The sequence below is a fragment of the Dromaius novaehollandiae genome, chromosome W (assembly GCF_036370855.1).
Source record: "Dromaius novaehollandiae isolate bDroNov1 chromosome W, bDroNov1.hap1, whole genome shotgun sequence".
In the NCBI taxonomy this organism is placed as follows: domain Eukaryota; kingdom Metazoa; phylum Chordata; class Aves; order Casuariiformes; family Dromaiidae; genus Dromaius; species Dromaius novaehollandiae.
In genome coordinates, this window is record NC_088130.1 from 42,122,498 (window position 1) to 42,144,028 (window position 21,531).

General features: G+C 37.4%; 2 protein-coding genes across 4 annotated transcripts; one reads left to right on the forward strand and one right to left on the reverse strand.

Annotated features, from left to right (window-relative positions):
- Positions 1-1,350: 1,350 nt before the first annotated feature.
- On the reverse strand, positions 1,351-3,298 carry LOC112988723 (adenylate kinase isoenzyme 6). The gene is made up of 5 exons (XM_064500105.1): positions 3,148-3,298; positions 2,437-2,529; positions 2,031-2,089; positions 1,801-1,946; positions 1,351-1,645 (listed from the first exon to the last, which is right to left on the reverse strand). Exons 1-5 carry the CDS (start codon positions 3,173-3,175, stop codon positions 1,456-1,458), a joined length of 516 nt encoding a protein of 171 aa, XP_064356175.1. The 5' UTR covers positions 3,176-3,298; the 3' UTR covers positions 1,351-1,455.
- A 206-nt stretch (positions 3,299-3,504) lies between these two features.
- LOC112988734 (cell cycle checkpoint protein RAD17) lies at positions 3,505-21,252 on the forward strand. Of its 3 annotated transcripts, XM_064500094.1 has the most exons (16): positions 3,507-3,699; positions 5,005-5,283; positions 6,389-6,472; positions 7,152-7,308; positions 7,769-7,905; positions 9,048-9,100; positions 9,194-9,319; positions 9,401-9,470; positions 10,869-10,980; positions 13,458-13,649; positions 15,020-15,105; positions 15,680-15,826; positions 16,346-16,492; positions 17,228-17,348; positions 17,977-18,034; positions 20,432-21,252. In XM_064500094.1, exons 1-16 carry the CDS (start codon positions 3,658-3,660, stop codon positions 20,697-20,699), a joined length of 2,079 nt encoding a protein of 692 aa, XP_064356164.1. In that variant the 5' UTR covers positions 3,507-3,657; the 3' UTR covers positions 20,700-21,252. The 3 variants fall into 3 exon arrangements, with proteins under 3 accessions (XP_064356166.1, XP_064356165.1, XP_064356164.1); XM_064500096.1 differs by lacking the exon at positions 15,680-15,826 and having other exon boundaries at positions 3,505-3,699; XM_064500095.1 differs by lacking the exon at positions 9,194-9,319 and having other exon boundaries at positions 3,506-3,699.
- The last annotated feature ends 279 nt before the right edge of the window (positions 21,253-21,531 follow it).

The following is a 21,531-nucleotide window of genomic DNA, read 5'->3' on the forward strand; positions in this document are numbered from 1 at the left end:
TCCGCGCTCGGCCCCCGTAATCGGCGCTATGAAAACCGCACACGGCTTTTAGAAACTTTTTTTTTTGTTTTTATACTTTAAGACACATGGTCAAAGACAGTCAAAACATTCGCAAGAGCCGCTCCTGTGCAGACACTTCCAAACCAGCTAAGAGCTACCTACCTTCATCCTTCACCAGGTTTCCCATTCAAGCAATAACCCTGAAAATAGCTATTAAGTAAGAACACATGTATGCGTGTATTTCCACAATATTTGGTCCCAATTCTGCAATGAAACTTCAGATTTTCAACAGTTCCCCTTGTAGTCCACTTACAAATGTCACCGCATCAGAAATTTGACAGGAATTTACACTTTCCTAGAAACTTGAATAATCCTCTGTAACTCTCTTAAGAAGTTCTACACCAAATTTGGAATAAAAAAATAGAATCTTAAATATGTAACCGTAATATTCTTCACAATACAAATTTCAGGTAAATAGTTTTACTATTCAACTTCATGTATATATATAAAAGTCTATTGGCAAGCACTTTCTACAGGATCTTTCATAAAGCTTTACAGTCCTTCTATTCAGTGAAGTAGGATCCCAGAACATGCCCTGCTAGGGCTCATGCTTCACAAGAGATTAGGACAGAGGGCTGCCAATCTTTTAAGTGTAACCATGTCTAAGGTCACTGGAGGATTGTTACTAGACAAAACTATGTACTACTGCTTCCTTAAGAAACTTACATTGATAAATACTTTCCACGATTGAGATGGGTGTTAGAGAACACAGAGGAGAAAAAAGAGAAAGAAAACTTCTTACTTACTCTTCTACATCAGCACAGATATACCTGATGTTTCCTTACACCATGAATAATTCCTTATGCTCTATGATGAAACATTCAAAGAGCTTTCTCACTAGGTCAAATCTCTTACCTTGAAAATAAAGTACCATCCTTAAACTATGTAATAAACTCCTCACTCTACATTAGCTTCCACATGTCTAAGAATATAGTGGAATATAGTAATTTGTAGTCTAATGATTCAGAAGCAAACCATCCCCTTTTCAGTAAACTAATCTAACCTTTAGCAATCAAAGGCTCCTCCATTGTCATGAGTCATTACGATTTTACAGTTTTCTTAGTAGGGAAATAAAAAGGTTAAATTTCAACCATATGCTCCAAAGAACCAGCAATTACTGAGCTCAGTTCCTGCTACTAAAGGCAACCATGTCATCTCATCCTTTCAGTCACTGCTTAATTTCCATTCTTGAGTCAGTTCTCCTGTGTGCCTACCCGCACTGTTTCAGAGGCTGTTCCAAAGCCTTAGAGCTTTGGCTATTACAAAACTTGTTCTAGTCCCCAGCCAAAATAAACTACAATGAAATTTATTTTAATTTACCATAAAAGAATTATGAATGTCACTTATTAAGCCCCTCCAGGAAGAGATCCAACAGAGTTACTTTTCCACCAGATGTCAATTGTTGTCTTTCATCCATTGCTCAATCCATTGCATAATCTGATCCAAATTTCGCTCTAGGTCTTCTGGAGTGTTGCTGGGTAACTGGTGTACAATTTCCTCTCTGTAAGATGACATGGCTTCCTCATAAAGAGTCTGAAAAATTTCACACTGAATGTTGTCCTGCAGCTTTTTCCCTTTGTAGCCCCTACAAAACAAGAACAATGTGGAAAGCCAGCCATTACCTTGTATATACAGAGAACCAAAAAATATTGTATATAGAATCAATAATTTACACCCCAGAAATATCTCTAACAAAGTTATGTAATAGTACTTTACTCCTTATTTACTCTACTGACATACCTGCTTTCAAGTCTGTCATACAAAACTGAATTTTCTGTACGAAGTACAAATACTATATGAAACCACCTTTCTGGGAAAAAATCACAGCCATGATAATCGATGATAACTCCACCTTCACTCATCTTTTCTTCTAGTTCATCAATGACCTACAGAAAAAAAACAACAGGCAAATTTAGTTGTAATTACAGAAAGTCAAATATAAAAATGCTAGATTCTGAAGTTGGACTTACTCTGTCTTCATCCAAAATGGGACATTCATATTCCTCATCAAAACCTTCATACAGTTCTCCTGCAGCAAAATGAATTTGCACAAGTTTGTGAAATAACAGCAAGCAATATGAAAGTATTTAAATTGTTATGTCTATTTTGAGAGAATGTAGACAGAAGATACTGCACAGAGGAAAGAACTCTTTGTTTAAGTATTCATATAAAAATAAGTCTGTTATTTATTATTTAATGCAAAATAAGCTACTGGTTCATAAAAGCTTCTTTAACCCATCCCATGAAAAAGATTTCTATTAATAGATTCCCTGCATTTTAATTTACTATATAACACACACACTGCAAGAACAATTACATAAAGCAAACATATTTTAAGCACTTTGATGGACTGGTTTTTTGGTTAGTATGGCCTACCTTCTTTTGCCAGATCACCCACATTAACATAGATCAGCCCTGCTCTTGATGCAAGTTCTTTGCCTAGTGTGGTTTTCCCAACTCCCGGAGTACCTAAAAACAAAAATGCAGATAAAACAGTAAAAGAACAGCATTGATGTTTCCTTCAAATAACTTTCTAGCAAAAAGCAGTCAAAAAGGAAGCTTTTTTTAGTCAGCATTAGCAAGTTTACATAAAAAGGGGGTAAAAAGCAGCATAACAAGGAAAAGCAAATATGAACAATGTCTACAGATAAAAAAGACGAAGAAAGCACCTATTTTATGCAGCAGCGCTATTCTAATCAGGGCAGTAGAAAGCAAAAATTAAAACCCCCTAACTTCTCTCCAGAGAAGGAGAAGCGCCCCCCCACCATATGTTCACGCCCAGCAGCCCGACGCCGCGCCCGCCTGGGGCAAGAGCCCGGGCCCGGCCGCGGCGGGCTGGCGGCGGCGGGCGGCGCAGCGTGATCTCCCGACCCCCCCCCCCCCCCGCCCCGATCTCCCGCCGGGGGCTTCCGCTGCCCCCAGCCGGCACCGGCAGCCCCGCTCCTTCCCAGCCGCGCCGGCCCTTGCAGCCTGGAAGGGGCCAAAAGCGCTGGCCCCTCCCGCCGAGCCCCTCTGGGCCCGGCCCGCCGTTATCGGCGGCTCGCCCCGCCCCGGCCAGGCCAGGCCCCCGCCCGGGCCGCGCCGCACCGGTGAGGAGGATGTTGGGCCGCCTCATGCTGCCGGCGGCGGGGCCGGCGCTTGTCACCTAGGAGACACGTGCGCGGGGGCCTCCGCGGGCGCCGCCGCGCGCCGATGGCGTCATCCGCCCCGTCCGCGGCTGCTCGCTGGCCGAGGAGGCGCGCAGGCGCGCCCCGGACGCCTAAGAGCCGCGGGCGGGGAAGGACTCCCGGGAGGGAGCTTGGCGGTGCGGCCTGATCCTGCTCGGCTTGGCCTGGCGGTGCCTCTCGCGTGTCGGTGACCGGTTGCCGCTGCTGCCGCCTCGGCCCGCCCAGGCCCTCGCGGGGAGCGGAGGGGAGCGGCTGCCTCAGGCTGGGCGAGGCTGCGGCAGCGCCGGGTGGGCCAGGCCGGGGCGCCGCGCGCCGCCCCCCCGGGAACGGGGCTGGGCTCGCGGCCCCGGCGCCACCCGCCGCCCCCGGCTGCGGGTCGCGGGCCGGCGGCGCGGGGCCGAGCGGCGGATGGGCCCCCCTAGGGCGGAGGATGTCAGGGCGCTCCGCGGGAAGGCAGGCGGCGCTGGCGGAGGTGGGCGGCGCGGCGCGGCGCGGCGGGAGCTGGGGCTCTTCGGTCACCTGCGGCCGGAGAGGCCGCGAACCCCGGGGGGGGGGGGGGGCGGGAAGGGGGCTCCCCAGGCCTCTTTTTCCGCGTGCAGGATGGTTATTTTATTTTTACTTACTGATGCGGTATGTGCAAAAGAAAAAAAGAACTCGCGTAGTGGTACCAGACTTGCTGCTAAATATGCAAATTAAACTAAAAATAGTTGGTGTCTGAATAACCCTAACAGCTAACTGGAAGTGCAAATCTTTTCAAGTTGCTGATGCTTGCCACTGTCGGGTTATATCTGCTAATGATATTTTTGTATTAACTTATGAGATATGTAAACCATAGTATAGCTGTAGACCTTTTCAGAGATGACACAGATGCGTATTCTGTAGCTGCACAGTTTCTCCCATTTTCATGAAGGCCGTTTCCAAATGTAACCCCTTATAGTCCCTACTCAAAAAGCTGCTTGTGCATTTGTTACAGGCAAACGGTGTGTGGACTACTGCACCAACCGTAGGTAGCCTGAAAAGTGGCTCTGGGTGTTAGCAGACTATTTCTCAAATCCAAAAGTAAATATTGACCCTACTAGCAGTTTTGTTGCTCTTTGCTGTCAGGTAGACTTCTTCTACCTGTTACAGTTTCCGATTCTAGGTTAGTCCATGATTCCTTGTGTAACAAGTAAATACTAATGTTTGATTTTTACTGTGTTGCCTAAAACATCTTTTCCCTGTCGCCTATTTCTAACTTTTCAAATACAAAGTCTGCATTTTAAATGCAAAAAAGGTGTAAAATGCAAAAAAAAAAAAAAAGTGAAAAACAACACAGAGACAACATAAACTTGACCATAATATAAAAACAATATAAATGAGCTCATGCTATTTTTTCATTCTTAGTTCTAATTTTACTACTTTAGTTTGAATATGTTTTGGTAGAGTTTTCAATATATTCTGGTTTGCAAAATTTGCTGCAACATATCCAGTCACAAGACTGGAGATCTAACTTTTTTTAATACTTACGAAGCTTGTAATTCGTAGGTTCAAAAAGAGTAATAAGTGCCAGCATTTGTTGCTAACTATGAATGTGGCAATTTAAACAGCCTTTTAATGTTAATGACATTCGGTTATTGCTGTACATTCTGTCTGTCGTAATGGTAATGACTACTGTTAATGAAACTTATCTGCAAGGTATTCTTGATAGATTCTCAAATTGTCCAGAAACAATTGTACCCAATTAAAAAGGAGACGAGAGTGCTACATTAACAGCAAGATGTTTGGGTTTTTTTGCCAGGTAACGGGTTGGTTGGCGCATTCATTTGATGACTTCTTTGGAAACACAAATACTTCTTCTAGCACAGTTCCTGTGAATGCACTAGAAGGCAGCACTGGAAGAAACCAGCACCAGAAGAAGAAAGACCTATCTTCTTTGCCAGCAAGTAGCAAGAACAAGGTTCTTCCCAGAAAAAGGGCAAAGTCATCTTCAGTAGATTTGTCTTGTAGCCGATCCAGACAAAATCAAAGCCAATCTCAAGATGAGCCATGGGTAGATAAATACAAACCTGCAACTCAGGTGTGAGAACTATTCTGAGTGTTAATGTAACAGTAACATTCCAGTGTAACATAAGCATGTTGTTCTTCCCTTCATAGTCTGTCTTACTCTGTTTCTAAATATATTCTATTTTATTGGGCCAGTGAAGTATTAGTTTGATTTATCTGCTGTCTGTAGTGAAGATTTTAATGAGCTAGCTATTTATAGGAGATGCACTTTTACCCGTCTTCCCAAGGAAATAAAGCTACTGAGATCTTGCTTCCTGTCCATCCACTCCTAAACTTTTGAACCCATTGTCAAATTTCAGCCAAATCTGACAGCTGCAAGTACATGAAAATCAACAGCTAAATAAAGGAGAGAGCTTCAAGTTAGTGCACTCATTAAGGGAAAGGTGATGGAAACTGTCTTGCATGTTATTTGACAGCAGTTAACTGGACTCAGCACACACAGGATACTGGACTAATTGCAATGTGTGCTGTCTCTTCCTTGCTTAGGTGCCATCTTAGGCACCACAATACGGGTTGAGGTTACTGTGGTACCTTAGAGCTTAAAGAAGAAAGATCTCAAATCTATAGTAAAGTCGGTTTCATTGTTTCCACTTGTGGAGCGGCTTTTGCACCTTGTGTTTCAAACATATCAACACGTGCTTAGTGATTTGAGTAAGTTAGTACAAGTAGTAACTTGTATTTTATATTTAGTTTTTTAATAGTTCTTCTCTGGAGAGGAACTGAGTTACAAGGCTAGAATGCAAGTAAGCTGCATAAAATTTACAGAAGCTCCAAAAATCTATGTAGTATTAAAGTAGGTATGGCCTAAAAAGTACAAGCTCCAGCAATAGCTATAGAGCATACATATAAAATCAAACAGGATTGTGTTGTTGCTACTTTAGGAATGATAAATTGCTCGTTGTTTCCCTCCTGCAGGCTGTGGAAAATTAGTTGTTTGAGAAAATAGGCAGTAATGGCTATGCTTAATTGTTGCACTTACTCCTGAAATAGCATAAATGTATGTCTGTTAATGTTTTAGTCGGTGTATGTTCTGTTCTTGAATCTTAACATTGCAGTCTTAGAAACTAAGAAGTGTGTATATGTGCATATGCATTTCATGTATATTCATCTGGTTTTAGAATGACCTTGCTGTGCATAAGAAGAAAATTGAAGAAGTTGAAGCCTGGCTAAAAATGCACATATTTCAGAGGCAACCAAAGCAGGTAATCTTGCTAAAATTAGCAGATAGAGGTATAAAACAATATATAACAAGCTGGATTGAATATTATTTTAATTTCAGAAAAACCTCAACTTGTAGGTAGTGATTATATGTATTGCAGCATAAGAAATCTCTTAAGAACATAGATTAGAGCTTTTATATTTCTTTAGAGCTTATACTACTAAGAGAAGCAGAGCTGGATTCTGTTTTTTTGCTCAGCAATATTGTATGAATTGACTGTCTGGCATCCAGTCAATTCATACCTGTTCAGTATGTGCTTATAATAACTGAATTTTACCTCCCACAGATTAAGTAGCTTGGCAAATTTCCAGTTACACTAACTCAATGTAATAGGATGTTTTTAACTTCTTGAATGATAAGAGCTATTCTACAAAAGCATCAATTAACAGTCTTGACCTGTGTTTTTTATTCCTGATTCTTGAGTTCAGTAGATACTATATGGGTAGTCTGAATAGTGGGCAGTTAACTAAACACACGCATTCTGATCTAGCTCTTTCTTTTGGAGTACTCAACAGGTGAATTACTAAAGCAAATTATTTAAGTCATTTTTTTATTGGGAAAGAAAATCACTATTGCAGAAAGTAGCGAGGAAATTAAATATTTCTCTTCATTCAACTTTGTCTTTATTATCATGCTTGGGATTTTTTTTTTGTCTGTCATAGGGTGGCTTTGTTTTGCTGTTAACTGGTCCACCTGGTTGTGGAAAGACTGCAACTATACAGATGTTAGTGAAAGATCTTGGCATTCAGGTGCAAGAATGGACCAATCCAATATCTTTAGACTTTACAAAAGAAGACTTAAAAAGTATATTTGGCCATGGTAAGTATTTTGGTTTGGGTTTTTTTTTTTAGCTACTTTTGTGGATTTTGTATTCTGTATTTGGTATTATTTTGTGTCTCTGTTATATATGAAGTCAGAACCACATAAGGATCTCTTATTTTTGCTTTTGTCCGAAAAGAGATTTAGTTTTTTTAAAAAGTGGTTAAAAAACAATATGCAGTTCATGAAAGGCTGGAGAACTTGTGTAATAACCTGGGAATCATTTGATTTTGTTAAATAAAAATAAGTAGATCAGTGTCTCTCTGATTTGGTCCTCAGTTGTATTCTACTTCTTAAAAATTTTGTTGTATTCGTAACGTTATTTGCCGAAGAGCTTGGCTGCTGGTGTTTAATGGCTATTGTTAAAAAAATTGCAAGGGTGGATATTAGTTCTTGTGGGTATTTGTATACTACTTGACATAATATTGGATACATATTTTTAATTAGCTTTCTCTTTCAGACTCAAATTTTCATACATTTCCAAGTCAGGCCCAAGCAGCTCTCTTTCAAGATTTTCTTTTAAGAGCAAATAAGTATAACAAACTTCAGATGCTTGGGGAGTCCTCAGAAAATGATAAAAAGCTTATTCTTATCGAAGTAAGTAAAAACTTCTGAAATCTTGTTTTGAAAACAGTAAATTTTATTTTAATATTGACAGGCTAACTAGCTCCATCTAGTGGATTGCAGTTGCTAAAAGCTTGTAAACTGCAGATGAATTCTGTAGTTCTGAGTCCACACAGCTGGCTAAAACCACACTCTGTGCATAGTTAAACAATATAAGCTAATTGTCAGGCAGAAATTGGACACTGGTTCGTGTATAGAAATAAGTAAGAGTATCAAAAAGTAGATCAAAGCAATACTGAAAAATCATACTCATGTTCTAGAAAGCTAGTTATACAGAAACTATATATATATGTTTCGAGCAGACAGGAAAATGAAAAATTATCCTGTTCTTGTTATTTGAGGATGCAAGAAGTTATAGAAGATACCTGAGAATGAATACAGTCATAATCAAAGCATTTGAAATTCAGTATTCTCTGATTTCTTTTTAGGATGTTCAGTGTGTGGTGTTGGGTGTTTTTTGTTTTGAGAGCACAGATGTGAACTCTGAGGCTACTTAATCCATAACAGGAGATCCAAGAGAAGACTTTATTTTCACTTATTCAGGAATTTGTTTGACCAGCTTTTCCTGTCTGTTCTTTCATTTTTTTGTCATCTTAATTTTATAAATTAAGATAATCAAGTTGTCTGTAAACTTTCAATAAACAGAATAGATGAGATAGAAATTCTAGTTAAGTAATGCTGTAAACTGTAAAACTTAAGAACCATAGTTTCCTGTTTCTGTTCATAAAGTCACGTTCATGTATAGATACTCTCATATCTCAAGTAGTGTATCCTAAACTCTTCCTTGATGAGGATGCTACCTTGAGTGTTTCTCCTCTATTCTTCTCCCTATATGAATAAAACTCTGGCTAACAGGAAATGTAATCACACAAGCTGGTTCCTTAGGAAATGAGGATAGACAGAAAAATCGTCTCTTAGGTATTTTTTTCCCATAATAAAGAAATGCCACAATTTTCTTTTTATTTTTCTGGTTATCTTCAGTGTTAGTCCCACTCAAATCTGGTTGAGAGCAAGGTACCTAGGAAGAAAAAATGTGTAGCAACATAGTGTGTCATAACAATCAATCTGTTGGAGAGAATACATTTGAATGACAGCAGTTCATTTATTTTGAATAGGACATACCTAACCAATTCTATCGAGACCCTAGCAGTCTACATGAAATTCTCAGGTGAGTTCTAAATAAGTTTTTAAAGATTATCCTTAGCCACTGTCAGTAAACTGGAGTTTGATTCTTGTTATACTTGGTTATTTTTCAATTTAGGAGATTTGTACGTACAAGTAGATGTCCCCTTATATTTATAATCTCAGATAACTTCAGTGGAGACAGCAACCAGAGGTTGCTATTCCCAAAGGAAATTCTAGAAGAGTTATGTATATCTAGTATTAGGTAAGATCTTTTATCTCATTAAAACATGATTGGAATAAATGAGAAATCAAACTAAAACTTCTTTCTTTTGAATTTCAACAGTTTCAAGCCTGTTGCACCAACAAATATGATGAGAGTTCTTAATCGAATAGCTACAATAGAAGCTACTATGGTAAGCTGTCAAAACCAGTAACTTCTGTGTGATGCTAGGATCAAGAGACTTCAGGCTTTTATATCTAAAATATTTATTGATAGCATGTTTTGGATCCTTGATAACAAAACAAAGCCCAACCCCCCAAAAAAAGAAAACAAGGGAAAAATTGGAAAGAAGGCTGATTTTCAAGATTAGTTCTACATGATGCGCAAGTAAGGACTTGGTCCAAGTCTTGAGGTTACTTCTGGAAATTCTTCTGCGTGTTGCAGAAACCATATATATGAAACAAGTAATAGGAATAAAAGTCATTTTAAAGGTATCCATCAAAGCCAGAAGAGGTCGTTAACCTAAACCTTATACTATTCCAAAATTGTTTGATTAGCACCAAATGTAATGTTGAGAGCTTGCAATGAATTCCGTGTAGTATTTTCTGTAATATTGCTGTATAAAATACAGTCATATGCTTAAATGGATTAAATGTTTTAAAGCTAGCAATATTAAGTGGTTTGAGTACATAGCTGGTGCTAAGGTAGCCTGTTCATCGTGTACATCAGAAGTGGGTCCCCACAGACAACGCAAAAATGACATGGGTATTTCTAAAGCTTGTCACGTAACAGCACTCTTAAAAGATTACTGATTATGAACTGATACCCTAATGATTATGAACTGCAAGAAACATCTGGGTTGGAAGCTGCAGTTTGACTAACATCACAAGAATGAAGATACATGTGTCGCTTTAGTGACAGTAGTACTGAAGATGTGGGTATCACTGAAGGATTGGTTCCAACCATGCGGTTCTAGTATCTAGCTTGATGTGGGGGAGCGGAATCCTCTAAATTGCCTTAAAGAAAAAGTGGCATTAAGCCTGGTTTTCTTTTATTTCTGCATAATTGCATCTAAAGATAGCAGTAGTTTCATTAGTATTTGGATTGCAACTGTTTGTCTTTTTTCTTTCCTTTTTTTTTTTTGTTTTTAACTTCAAAATTCTCAGGTGTAAAAGATTTTAGGATGATTGACAAACTGCAAAACTTCCTATTCCTATGGCATCTGATCCTTGCTACGGAGGTATCAGACCAATCTCCTAGAGCCCAGAAGCCCAAACTCCAGGATACCCTTCAGGAGGTCACAGATGCTTGCCCCTTAAACTTCACAGACTAGTTTGAAAGCTGGCAGTGGGTGGTATCAACTTGAAAGAGATTTCCCTGGGACAAGTGCTAGAGTATCATTGTCCTGCAGGACAGCAGTAGGGAGAGTAGTTCAGTTTTAGATGAGCTTCAGCAGGTTTGACAGTGTGTTGTGTGTTAACTTCATGCTAGCATCATTAGCTAAGTGCACTAAGGTGCAGAATGATTTTCAAATACTCAGATACATTTTCTTATTACTTGGGGTGTTGTAAACTATTACTTTTCCTTGTAGAATAGAGAAAAGAATTATGTTCCTGATAGAACCTCTCTGGAGTCAATTTGCAGAGGTTGTTCAGGTGATATAAGAAGTGCAATAAACAGTCTTCAGTTTTCTTCTATGAAAGGTAAATACCTATGTTTTCAGTGAAAGTAAATGACATTTTGACAGCTTCTGCTGCAAAGGTACTCTGTTCACTGTTGAAGCCCAGTTAAGTGAGCTGTGCAAAAACATTTCTGACATACTACTTTGGAGCAGGAATAAAAGGGACAAAGGGGGGAAGGAGGGGGTGGTTTGAAGCTGAATATGTAAGATTTTACTCCTGTTCATGTATAATCTCAAAACTGGCTAATACCAATATTATATTTTTGCTGTGTGTGTACTGATATAACTTAATACAATGCCCTTTTTTCTTCTTGATAGCTTAGTTATCAGTGTCTTTACTGATCAAAGCTTTTATGATGTGACCTTAATTTGAAAGGGATGTTTTTATTGTCCTGTTCTTCAGTATTTCTCTGTGTCCTAATCTCTACACTCATAGTATTTCTGAAATGGCACGTTGACTTTGTGTATGGCATTGCTGAAATGATTCATTTTGGTCTGCAGTGCCTACAGCTGTAAGGAGCAAGTAAATTGAAATGCTGGGAGGTGACATGATCTACTATGAAGTTATTGAGGGGATTATAGAATAACTTTGTGAAGTCTGGTCTTTTAGTAGCCTTGGAAGTATATAAATGGCTCAAATGGCACTTAGTTTGGGATTATTATTTTAAATGTTCCAACACAGAAAGAAAACAGGAGACTTATTATCATGTTTTCTATAAACATTGGAAGTCAAAACTTCTTGGGAAACTAATGTATGCAAGTCACACAACCTATTCATTGTAAAAGCAAAACTCTGACATGTAGCCGATTCTGAGAACCTTTAGATGGTGTCAGGATAACATCCAACCTAGAAATTCAAGTAAATTTAGTTGACTTCTGTGGTATGTCAGAAGACTGGTAATCGCTTCTATTCACTTACGCTCCCGTCTACCCTGCAAACAGACTGTGTGCCATACAGCTCATGGAATCCAGGATTAAATGTTGTTTCAACTCCTTGTTGTAAGAGGGAGTGTTGTATTTTAGGTTTTAGAATATACTGGAGTGAACTTAGTTGTGTTTGTTATATTTCATGGAGTGAACTTAGTTGTGTTTGTTATATTTCATGGGTGAGAGAGAGTCATGTTTCCAGTTTTAACTTGTAAACGTGGAAATTAAATTCTTCTGGTTTTGTCTTGCAGCGTACTTAGTTTGCATTGTTTTGTGTGTATCAAAAAATATAAAATTGTTCTCAATGAAACTGTTTTGATGTTAGTGCCGTCAAGTGGATAAACAGTAGGTTGGGAATATCTGAGAAGTTTGCCATAGCTCACTAGTAGATGGTAAAAAGTTTGTGTACTGTAGAAAACAAATAGTCTTAAAATTATCAGTGTGTATAATTTTAAATAAATTACCTTGTAATATGAGAACATGAGAGTTGCGAAGAAAACTTGAGAGAAAACAAAGGTACAAGGTATGACATTTGTACACGACATCTCAGAATCGTGTACTCATTCTCCTCTCATTTTTATCACTTTTCTCATTAATCTCGAAAAAGTGAAGGGCTGTCTTCATATCAAATAGAAATTGTTTAGTACAGGTGTTTCAGTTAGACAATAGATTGGTATCCAGTGATATTTTTGTAAATTTTGGAGACACCTCACCTGCATGCTGATTTCCTGAGTGCAGTCAGAATGCATTATTAATTTTTCCTGAGTGCAGTCAGAATGCAATTAGTTTTTACATATATATATATTATTTTTCCTCTTCACATATGTGTGTGTGTATGTAAGCACAACTGATATATTCATTTTACTACTAGTAATGGGAAAAATGGATCCATGTGGTAAACATGGGAAAAGAGACTGACAGATACTTAAAGGATAACTTCTCTTAGTTGGATAAAGAACATTCACGTGCCACTAAATTGAATTCTGGGTTTAACTTTTCAAGTATTAAATCAGAGAAAAAATAAGGGTTTTATTCCTTGGAGTTCTACATCATTGTGAAAATAATAGGCTGTTGGAAGTCACCTAAGGAAAGCTTTTCTTCCTCCTCTTATATTTCAGTGAGGACATTACGCAGATTGTGCAAATACAGGAGTTTGATAATTGAAGAAAATGTAACTGAAATATGATGACACATTTGCACTTGTACTTTGCTATTTATGAAGGAAGAAATTTAAAAGAAAGGCAGTTGGGTGCATCAGAGCTAGAAAGAGTAAGCAAGAATGGCAACTTCTCTTTTAGAGCAGATGCTTATTTTTCAATGAAGTACTTGGCACCTTAGTTTTTGCTTAGGTGGTAAAAGTGTAATGAAGCATGCTAATTTAGGTGACTGGATTGCCCTCCTAATAAATGAGTTTTCTCTTAGCATCCCCTGTTTATAAGACCTTTTCTGTTTATTGTTTTGGCTGTTTAGAACATGAACAGTAACAAAATAATAGAGAACTTTTTTTTTTTTTTTTTTTTTTTAAGAAATTCATGTGCTTTATTTTGATTATATTGTTGCTTTTATTGGTAGACTGCTCATTGGAGGACAACTTTCGGTCAAAGAAAAAAGGGAGCTCCACACTGAAATGTGAAGCAGTAGTATCTAAAGCAAGAAAGAAAAATAAATCAGATACTTTAGAAAACCAGGAGATGCAAGCAATTGGTGGCAAAGATGCCTCCATCTTTCTCTTCCATGCTCTGGGGAAAATAATTTACTGCAAAAGTAAGAAAATCTTGATTTATTCTTCTTTCTCAATGTGAAAAGAATGCCTACTGCTGGTAGCCAAATTTGCTAAAGATTTGCTTAGAGTGACCTCTAATTAAATGTTTGGTCATTTAATGACAGTATGAAAACAGTAATAAATGCCTGTGGTAACTGAGACTGCAGCTATCTGTATCCATTAGGTAAATAATGCACTTTCAAGATCTATATGTGTGTAGTAAAATGACATTGTTCTAGCTGCATTAGGTTCACATGCTGTCGTGTACACTAACCTACATATGTAGGCACCAGAATCTGAGATGACATCGTTGCTTTGTACAAAAGCAAAATTTGCTTTTCATGCAGAATCATACACAGAACACAGTTCTGCAGTAATGTGCCTTGCTTGTCTTAAAGGTTGCAGAACAGCCCTTCAGCTTCCAAGCTGCAGCTACTGCTTCCTTTATGTGTGTGTATGTTTGGTTCCTTCTGCTGTCTCTTCCTCCCTGTCTTTTTTCTCCACTAGCTGTTTCTTTTTACGGGATGTACTTGCTGTCTCCTTTCTGAGCTGAAAGGGTCCTCCACTTTTCTTTACTACCCTGTCTCCCTTTCCACTTCTCCAAAATACTTTCTACCTTACTACTGTGGAAAATTGTACTTTCCATACATGAAGGTTCTGTAAATTTACTTCCTATCTGCCTCCTGTGCTTGGTCACAGTACTGCTTTTTATCATTTAAAAAACCAACTATATTTCATAAGAATTAATGGTTATTATATTATACTGTAGTACCATCTACACTCTGCTAGGGCAGGATATGTTATGCCATTGGCTGTCCACATTTAAGTAATAATTCATAGTGTCAGTTCCAAAATCAGTTGAGAAATAGTGAGATGAGAGAATATGAAAATAATGAGGTGAGTTTTGCATCATAATGAGTTTTATGAGTTAAAAGAGAATTTAAATATATATTTAAACATGTATATTGTAAATAATATATATTTTAATATATTTAGAGATTTGTATTAAATATTTAAACTATAAAATAGTTGAAACAGTTTTGCAAGCACATAAATAGTTATATTTTATTCTTAACTATGTAATGTTGACTATATAATTACATACTTACACCTGCATCAAGAATTTTCTGAGAACCGAAAACAACATAACCTAGTTGTTAATAGATTCAGCAGTAGCTAACAGTTGTTTTCAATATATGTGAAAATTGCTGTTCAGGCAGTTCTACACCTTTGCTCCTGCGCCCATCTCATCTACACTCCAAGTCTGAATATAAATCTGAAATTTGTGTCACTTTCTTCTGGCTTTTTGATAGTGTGCAGTAATGTACATCATATTATTTCTAAGGTTAAAAGATTATAAAATTGCTTGTAGGAGAACCACTGTCAGAATCAGAATTTCCTCAGCTGCCTTCTCACTTATCAGAATATCATCGAGACACCTTGCTTATTCAGCCTGAGGTACATCTTCAATAATCGCTTGATTCCAGTTTAATTAAAAAAAAAAGAAGTGATTAATACAAATTCTTAAGCATAGTAGTTTTGTCATTAGTCCTAATATGTGTATATTAAATCTGTCTAAATTATAGAGTAGTTAAGCTGGATGTGGCCCCAGCAGGCTATATTAAAAGCTAGATCAAGTGTCCAAGCCCTTGATCAGTCAGGTTTTGATTAGCCCCGAGAACAGAGATTTCCCCCACCTGTCTGGACAACTTGTGGTTAGAGGTGGACTTTCCCTTGCTGCCACCTGTGACGGCTGCCCCTCATCCTTTAGCTCTCCGCTGCTGAGAGGTGTCTAAATTGACCCTTCTGTAACCGTCTGTTGGAGAGTGGAAGATGGCAATGGATTCTGCCCCCCTTCACCTGTTCTGCTCTGGAAACAAACCAGCCTCCCTTCTGTATATGAGCATCTCCTTGTGCATCAGGGGCACCAGCTCCCTAGCTATCTAAATGTATCATAACTTCTATTGGATATTTTTCCTTTCACAGTGTTTAAAACCTGAGCTGATACTTTTTTTTTATTATTATTAAATAGGAGATCGTAGAAAAATCACATATGTCTGGAAGCATGTTTAATTTATACCTTCACCAGAACTATGTAGAATTTTTTGCTAATATAGATGATGTTGTGAGAGCCAGTGAGTATCTGAGCACTGCTGATGTCCTTTGTAGTAATTGGAATGTAAGTGTCCTTTTTTTATACATATATACATTTTTTCATACTCTGAAATTGAACTTCTAGATTTTTCTGTAAGTTTTTATGAATAGTTGAAGTCAATTTTTTTAATAAAATAATAAGAATTACGCTATTTGACTTCAAACTTCTAATATTCTATACGTGACTGAATTGTTAATGAACACTAAACTACATCAAATGTAGGAGTGATGCAAGCCACTTGTGTACAGTTTGTCTAACGTATATCAGCATTTTATTATACTAGATCATAGCATTTATAAAATATTTTATAAAGTATTTTTAAGTAGAATAAATGTATACTAAAAAATATATTGAGAACTCTTTGCCTTCTCCCTGAAGTACTTGAGCTAGCTTTTTCATTCAGTTGCTCTGAGGGAAAGTTTCACAGTAATTTAAGTCTGTTCTGAGCATGTCTGTGTCACTGCAATTACTGAGTGTTTTTGTTCAAATAAGGCACACAATACGGAGGTGATGCGTTCATATAACGCCTGATTTCTCTCTCAGTCACGACTTGTGATGGAAAAATACAGTGCATCTGTGGCTACCCGAGGTGTGATACATTCAAATACAACCAGGGCCTTTGCCCAGTGTCAAGGAGGAATGGGGTTCCGCCCTTTACACAAACCCCAATGGTTCTTTATCAATAAAAAGGTAAATACTTCATGTTTTGAGGAAAGTGTTATACATTACACTTACATTTCTTAGTGACTTCAGTAGCACATGTGAGATTTGCATGTGGTGTTAAACTTGTTAGATACCCTGTGTTAATATAAGCTACTTCTAAAAAAGAAAAAAAAACTGCTTTAAGAGGAAAAATAAATCAGGGGCCTTTAAAAAGATCTTCCTGTGCTCTAGTTAGCTTGTTTCTGGAAGAGTCCTAAGTCCAAGTTTATAGAGAGACAATTGGTGTTGAAATACTGTAAAGTGTTCCTAAATATAAGTTCAAGTTTGTACAGCTTAAAACGGTTTAAACTGTTGTGTCAGGTTAATAAATTACTGCTCTTGTTTTGTGCTTATCAGAAATAGGTCATTCGTGAGACTTCAAAAAAATTTTGAAATTTGAATTAATCTGTCTTGGTGTGTCCAGCAACAAAATGTTGGCCTGCATGGGTAGGAAATTCTGTAAGCAAATGATAAAAATTTTCAGGAAACTTTAATGTTCAATGAAAGACAAAAATTAAAGAAATTACCATTTTTATGATCTGTATATGTTAACCCTAAGTATTTATCTCTTTTCTGGACTCATTCTTCAGTAGCCTGTGTGTAGTAATCCAGCAGTTGAAACCAAGGTCATAACAGTGCTTTTTATGGTGCAGAATATTTATATTAACATTAATTATAGTTTATCATGCTTTTACTTCTTTCTCCCCGCCCCCCCCCCAACAGTATCAAGAAAATTGCCTTGCGGCAAAATCTCTCTTTTCAAGCTTCTGTTTACCACCAGAGTGTCTTCAAACAGAGCTATTGCCTTATCTTGCTATGCTGACAAATCCAATGAGAAACCAAGGTAATACCAGTGCAACTCTTGCTCTTAGATTCTTCTTATCATTAAAGCATAGTGAAAAATGTTTATAACCAAAAATGTCAATACTCTCTGTTCTCTTGCCTCACTGAAAAAACACATATGCCACACATATAGCCAGGATCTAAATATGTTTTCAGTAACACAGCTAAAATGCAAGCTGTCCTGTTAGGTTTGAAACAACTTCAAGAACATCTTTAAAACTTACGCAACTGAAAAAATTAAATATGAATAAACTGTTCAGGGTCCTGGGCAGCCTGCTCTAGCTGACCCTGCTTGAGTAGGGGGATTGGACCAGGTCATCTCTAAAGGTCCCTTCCAACCTCAACATCAGGATGAATTCATTTTGTAGGACATGTAAACTAACAACTCCACATCATATATATGTAGTTGATGAATGATAGGGATTTTTTGTTCTGTGTAGGCATGTATAAATATGTTATGGTAATGTGATAAATACACTTTGAATATATATGAACTGTTTTGGTATCCAAGATAATACAGATATACACAGGACCACTTAAACTTATGAATCATTTATTTTCCAGTGTCTTTAATTTTATGTGCATTATGATCTACCCTATATGATTCTGGTGATTCTTTGTGTTCTCAGCTCAGATTGCTTTTATCCAGGATGTTGGGAGGCTACCGCTGAAGAGACATTTTGGCAGGTAAACTTGTTTTTTACTTTCTTTAAAAACACTTTCTCTGCTAATATATTGAAAAGAGAAAAAAAAGAATGCTTTCATACGGCAACATCTTTAATGTATGTCTGTGATGTGAGATTTTTCCCTCACTTGCAGCCTGATCATTTTATATTTCAGGTGTTGCAACTTTTTCCAGTTCAAATCTATTTAGAATGACAGTGTTAACAGGAACATTTTAACTATACTCTTGCTTTTAACCCCTTGTTTAGCTTTTTCTTCCCTTGTATCAAATACTACTTTTCTGTCCTAAACATATGTATGATTGTCCAGTGCATAGTCTGAATAAAAGCTTTGCTTTTACAATCAAAAAGATTTAAGTGAGAATTAAAGTGAATTTAAACAAAGATTGTAGTGTGCTTTGCCCATTGTTTATTATGACATATAACATTAATCTGAAACTTTGATAGAACATTCTATACTTAGATGTAAAATAAGAAGAGTAAAATTAATGGCATAATGGGAAATTATTTCCTTTGAAGCAGTTGTACATCAATGGAACAAAAAAAATATTTTAAGGAATGGTTATTCTGAAATTAGGTAGCAGCACTGATCTTTTTTTTTTGTGTGTGGAATTTTTGCCTGTCAGACTACTTGGAGTATAGAGTGCAGTTTTTGTAAACGATTTGTAGTGTCTGACCTACAGAGCTACCCAAGTTCCTTTGTCTGAGATGTAAGGCTGGAATGCTGAAACAATATTGTTAATCTTTTTCAACTGCAGGACTGTACTGCTCAACTTACAGAATGTATAGCATTTTTGGGGTGACATGGCATTCACACGCTATGACCATGATTTTGTTGAGCCTTGTGAACCTTAGGGATTACTTATTTCTAGAGCCTCAGTTATATTTCTAGAGCCTCAGTTATATTTCTAAAACCTTGATATCTCTGAAATTAGAAAGTATTTTAACTGTGATTGTCTTTTGTGATGAAGGAATGTGATAATTGCAATGAGCCTAACCTTTCCTTAACCAGAAAGAAAGAGTTTGTCAGGGAACAAACATCTCTCATTTATCACTGCACTATTGCTATTTGAGTTTAATTATTAAATACTGACCTGTAAGATAAAGGCTGTATTAACCAAGAACCATCCTATTCCCCAACAGGTATATTAAAAGCCATGTTGCTTGCTAGTCAGATAAAGAGGAAGGTGCCCCAAACTGGTGTATTTCTTTGCAACCCCCCTAGTCTAAGCCAAAATGTTTGTAATTCTACAAATTAATTGTCGACTTCCTTATGCCATTACTTTTGTCTGCAGCATGCCTTTAAATATTGATACAGTTCTTCTACCTGCATAAGTATGTCAGAGGTGTATCATTTAGAGTTTTATCTGCTGGATAACTTTCTTCTGAAAAGACTGTAATCCCTTTTCATTTGTTCACTATTTTGGAAAAGAAGTATAGAGAAATTTAGGCATTTCAGTAAGCATTTACTTCCTTCAGGAAATCCTAAATAAAAATAATTTATTTTCTATTATTATTTACTGAGCACTCCTTAAAATAACTATAGCTTCACAGATGTACCACTGTTTCAAAGGAAATAATACTTCATTTATTTTCAGTTTTAGTTATAAATGCGATAGGAATACTGCTGTAATAAGAAAACTCATTAGGGAGAGTGTATGGTATTTGATCAGCTGGAATTGGTGTCAGGATGAGTTTTGTTGATAACTTTGGAAATTTTTGTTAATAGCATGTAAAGTGGGAAAAAATGTAATGGAACATTCATAGCGTCTTGATAGAGATGCTAGAAAGATTGAGGAGTCCAAATAGGAAAATAAATACAAAATTTAAAAAAGAGTCCACTCCTTGCATGCTCTTAGTTTGTCTGTCTCAATTTAAAGGGCTTAAGTTCTTGTCTGGAAAAAGTCTAATACACCACATGCTGTTGTCAGTAAGTTAATTTTTAAGTGTTCACGCCCTTGAGGAAAGCTAAGTGAAAACACTCTCATAAGGAAGAAAGCTCAACAACAGATGCTGGGGGGCGACAGAACATAGACATGATTCGATACTTTGCTGTCGAAAATCTGTCTTGAGGTTACGTAGTGCAGTCCTCTTCCCTGAGAGAAACAGGTGTTTTGTACGTTCTCATGCGAGTTACGTAGCGTTGAGTTCTGGGCACAAATCTCTGTAACTGGAAGATATGCAGAGCTGTGAATTGTAATAGTAAAGGTAGTCCATATTCTTTTCTTACATCACTAACTGATGAATGGAGGTTACTGCTGTCAAAATATTTGGAAGTTGTTAAGAAGCAGCAAAGGGGAGAGACTTTTACGATACAAGGGCAGTCTTTACTGCAGCTTCTGTGTGAGATAGCATGGAACATTTTCTGTGGTAACTTACTGCTGCAATGATAATTTTGCAGGTTAAAGCTTGAAACACTCACTGACAAAGATCCTGGAATACCAGACTTGTTCGTTAATTATGAGGGGGACCTTGCAGATGTGAATGCTGCGGAGACCGCTCTACAAATGGAGAAAACCAAACCAAACGAGAATGAATCGGATGGATTTCCTCTTTCTTCTAGCCAGTGCAGCGGAAGTGAGCTACCTTGCAGTCAGCCTCAGCCTATTGCAGCTCAAGCAATCATGGAGGACGATGAATTAAAAATAGAGGAATATGATACTGACTGAGTACAACAAAATATCAGCCACTGACTTACTCAAATAGATTAATATGCTACAGAGGCCTTTGCTAAAGAGGGCATAGTCTGTACAGGAGTATTCCTCCAACTACTTACATGGGCTAGAAGGCCAAGTCTAAACATGCAGTGTCAGCATCAAGAAAAGTCTCCTCAGCTTTGCCTTAACTTTGCAGGATCAGACCTGGACTGAATAGTAACTAATCACAAACTATTCTCTGCCTGTCCTGAGCCATGAAAGTAATCTATTTTGATAAACAGAGAATAATAAATGACAAACTGAAATAGTTTGAAAGAGACTATAGATAAGCAGTGGGACACTTAAGTTATTTTTTACACACTTTAATTTTTTGTAATGTACAGTATGTTTCCTGAGAACACATTTGTTAAGTTGTCAGCATTTGAAGGTTTTATTAAAATTTATACCTTCAAAAAATTGCTGTTTGGAAGTTTGAACTTTTTGAAAGAAGAGACTGAAGTGTATATATAAAAATGTTTGATATCCAGTATTGATGATGTAAATAAAACTCCTAATGTATTAGTCATTACTGTTTTGTACTCTGTCACAGATATTTTTACAGCTGTTTACAAATTGAAGCATATGTTGTACAATAGATTAGTTCAGATTCCTTTTTGGAAAATATTTTCAAAACTTATCAAGGAATATAACATTCAAGTAGGAGTCCTTCTTGTCCTTTGTATGCTTTTGAAAGTTAATGGTGTAGTGGGTGGCTTTTCTCCTTGAATTGAATTGCAGTTGTGCTGGAGGAAAGAGCAGTCATGTGTCTGGTAAATGACACACAAAGTGTTTTGTATTTGTCTGA

What these genes read in the sequence shown, in the direction of transcription:
- LOC112988723 (XM_064500105.1), bottom strand. Translation starts at nt 3,175, where the DNA reads ATGAGGCGGCCCAACATCCTCCTCACCG. An exon ending in GCCCAACATCCTCCTCACCG is followed by an intron (nt 2,530 to 3,147) that starts GTGCGGCGCGGC and finishes TTTTGTTTTTAG; the next exon opens with GTACTCCGGGAGTTGGGAAA. An exon ending in TATGACAGACTTGAAAGCAG is followed by an intron (nt 1,646 to 1,800) that starts GTATGTCAGTAG and finishes CTTGTTTTGTAG; the next exon opens with GGGCTACAAAGGGAAAAAGC.
- LOC112988734 (XM_064500094.1), top strand. Translation starts at nt 3,658, where the DNA reads ATGTCAGGGCGCTCCGCGGGAAGGCAGGCGGCGCTGGCGGAG. An exon ending in AAAAGCTTATTCTTATCGAA is followed by an intron (nt 7,906 to 9,047) that starts GTAAGTAAAAAC and finishes TATTTTGAATAG; the next exon opens with GACATACCTAACCAATTCTA. An exon ending in GAAAATAATTTACTGCAAAA is followed by an intron (nt 13,650 to 15,019) that starts GTAAGAAAATCT and finishes AATTGCTTGTAG; the next exon opens with GAGAACCACTGTCAGAATCA.